Below are 2,967 nucleotides of genomic sequence, written 5' to 3' on the forward strand. Positions count from 1 at the left end.
TACACCTTGATATACATTTCTCTCCATGCTTTTATGGACAATACAATTGACCTTTGAACAACACAGGCTTGAAGTGTGCAAGTCCATTTATAGGCAAATTTGCATCTCTGCCACTCCTGAGGCAGCAAGACCGACCTGTCCTCTCTCTCCTCCTCCTCAGCCTACTCAGTGTGAGGACAGCAAGGATGAAGGCCTTGCTCATGACCTTCTGTCTCTTTCTTGTAGTTCTCAATATTATTTTCTTCCTCTAGCTTTTTTATTACAGGAATATAACATATATAACATACAAAATATGTGTCATATATTAGTAAGGTTTCTGGTGAACTGTAGCTATTAGTAGTTAAGTTTTCAGGGAATCCAAAGTTATACACGTATTTCTGCCTGGTTGGCACATCTCAGTGCCCCAACACAGACTTGTTCAAGGGTCAATTGTATTTGCTTAAATTTACCAAATATATGCCTGTCATTTACTCATCATTCTTTACACCTTTCTGCTATATTCTGAGATCATTTATTTTAACATATATAACTTTCATTATATATTTTAGTTCTAAAATTCTAGTGACAAACTCTTTAACTATCTGAAGATGTCTGTATCTCCTCTGCATTTTTGAAATACCATAGATACTCATACTATTCTAGTTTTGAGGTTTTCTTTATTCATCAACTTAAGAACATTTAATTGTTTTCCTTTTCTTTTTCTTTTTCTGCTTAGAATTTGGCTGTTAATCTTATGGTGGCATTTTTTAAAAGAGCTTTTCTTTATCCCTTTATCCCTTTTCTGGATGAAGGGATATTCTGCTATGAATTTTTCCCTTTTGATTTTGTGTTCATCTAAGTTTGATGTCAAGATACCTAATTGTGGACTTTTCTTTGTTATAATCATGCACAGAGCTTAAATGGTTCTTGAATCTGTGAATTTGATGGGGTTTTTTTGTTTGTTTGTTTGTTTTTGATTGGGAAAATGCCTCTGGATTTCCTGTGATCTGTTTCTATTTCACAGAGATTTCTTTATGTTTGGTGATATGTTGATATCTTTGGTGGTATGTTGCTAGCTATTAGTCTTTTACTGGCTATCAAAAGTATATGTATATAACATACATTACATATGTATATACACACATAATTTCGCTTCAGATTTCCAACAGCCATTATGCCAGACTTTTCCACATCTGTACTTTCTGAGGCTCCTTTTGTATTTTTCTTTAGTTTCTGGTTTGAATATATTCTACTGAATAATCACTAATTCTCTTTTTAGCCATCCATCTTTAGTCATCTATACACCAATTCTCTACTTATTTTACTTTTCAATTTTTAAGTTTCTACTATTTGGTTCTTTGTTTCAGTGCTGTGCCAAAATTTGTGATCTATTCTTTTTTTCCTAAGCAAATTATATGTAATTATTTTAAGATTTATGTCTAATATTTTCATTTACTGAAGCTCTTGTGAGTCTGTTCCTGCTACTATATGATATGTGTACATACGTATTTTAGATTTAGACGTTTCTTAATTTCTCAAACTCTAGCAATAAAATCTAATAACAACAAATACAACTGGATATCAGAACCAAACAATTTATCAAATTAAAATGATGTGATTTCTCATATAATTGTACAAGAAAATTCAATAATATAAATTCCATCTCTAATCAGACTTCAGCTTTATTTTGGAGTTAATATATTAATTACAGAGTTTTTCAGATGAAGTCTGCAAGCCAGAATTTAGAGCCAGAGAAAAGCTGAAAACTGGACAATTAGAGAATGAAAGGGTCATCTTTCTGTACCTGATGAATATGATAAAGATTAGTAACTTAGTAAGATGATCAATAGAAGCCTGGTCTGTAACAAGAAGACTGGCAGCTCCTAGAAGCCAGGTAGGATGGGCGGCAGAATCCATATCCGTAGCTTAAGGAAGGGAAGCCACAGCCTCCATAACCCAGGGGTCTGAAGCCACTGGACCCACAGCCCAGGGAGTAGCAGCTGCTGGACCCAAAGCCCAGAGATCCAGGGTAAGTGGTCTGGCGGGGACTGCAGAGCAAGGAGGTCCTTGGGCGGTAGCAGGACGTCTGGCAGGGGCTGGATGGCACACAGGACGTCTGGCAGCTGGTGGGCTCACAACAGGTCTCCTGACAGCCGGTGTAGAAGGAGGAGTCCAGCTGGCAGGTGCTGGGAGAGCAGAGGTCAGTGCTGTAGACCAGGTTGCTGGGGTAGGAAGGGCCACAGGAGGTGACTGGTTGGCGCAGGTATCCCCCACAGGAGCGGGAGGAGAAGCTTCTAGGGCGGCAGTTGTAGGGCATGTTGACGCAGACGTGAGTTTAGCCGAGTACAACGGAGAAGATTCCAGGTATGAACGCCACTTCCTGACCAGGGCATTTATATACTCTTAGCAATGGGTGTGGGATCTTACAGGGTCATCTTTTCCATATTTGAACTCCCTCATATACATATATGTAGCTTAGTAATGTCCTCTGTAATTGCAGGTAACTAAATTCCTTCATCTTAAATTTATGGGTGTACTCATTTTGTTTTTATAGCTCTATGTCAATGAAATATATTTTTGTCACAAAAGCTATGACTGAGTGTAATTAATACCTGCTCTATCATGGCTAGGAAACCCCCTCTTATTTTCCGTAGCCAATGAGTTACACGTCTACTCCTGTTTTGGCTAAAGAATTTTTTCTTTGTTGAATGGGAATCTCAGTGCAGTCAATGAGCATAATCCTGAGCAAATATTTAGAAAAAATGAAATCAAAACAAAAGCTAAAAAAGATCCATATGGACCCATGTGGAAAAAAGTAAAGTGGCAGCCACTATAGACACGAGGTAGGAAGCCAGTGACAATAGCAGATGGAGGAACAAGACTATTGTGATGTTTTTCTACACAAAAGTAATAGATGGATAATCCACTCAATTTAGTCAAATTGAAATGGTTTCAAAATAAAATTATGTTATGGTTTTTGTATTCCAC

General features: G+C 37.4%; 1 protein-coding gene across 1 annotated transcript; it reads right to left on the reverse strand.

Moving 5' to 3' along the window:
* Positions 1–1,822: 1,822 nt before the first annotated feature.
* Positions 1,823–2,316, reverse strand: LOC100964912 (keratin-associated protein 13-1-like). Its single transcript, XM_003797111.2, has one exon. It carries the CDS (start codon positions 2,294–2,296, stop codon positions 1,823–1,825), a length of 474 nt encoding a protein of 157 aa, XP_003797159.1. The 5' UTR covers positions 2,297–2,316.
* Positions 2,317–2,967: the final 651 nt, after the last annotated feature.

Source organism: Otolemur garnettii, unplaced genomic scaffold, assembly GCF_000181295.1.
Source record: "Otolemur garnettii isolate 467f Iridium unplaced genomic scaffold, OtoGar3 scaffold00111, whole genome shotgun sequence".
Classification (NCBI taxonomy): Eukaryota; Metazoa; Chordata; class Mammalia; order Primates; family Galagidae; genus Otolemur; species Otolemur garnettii.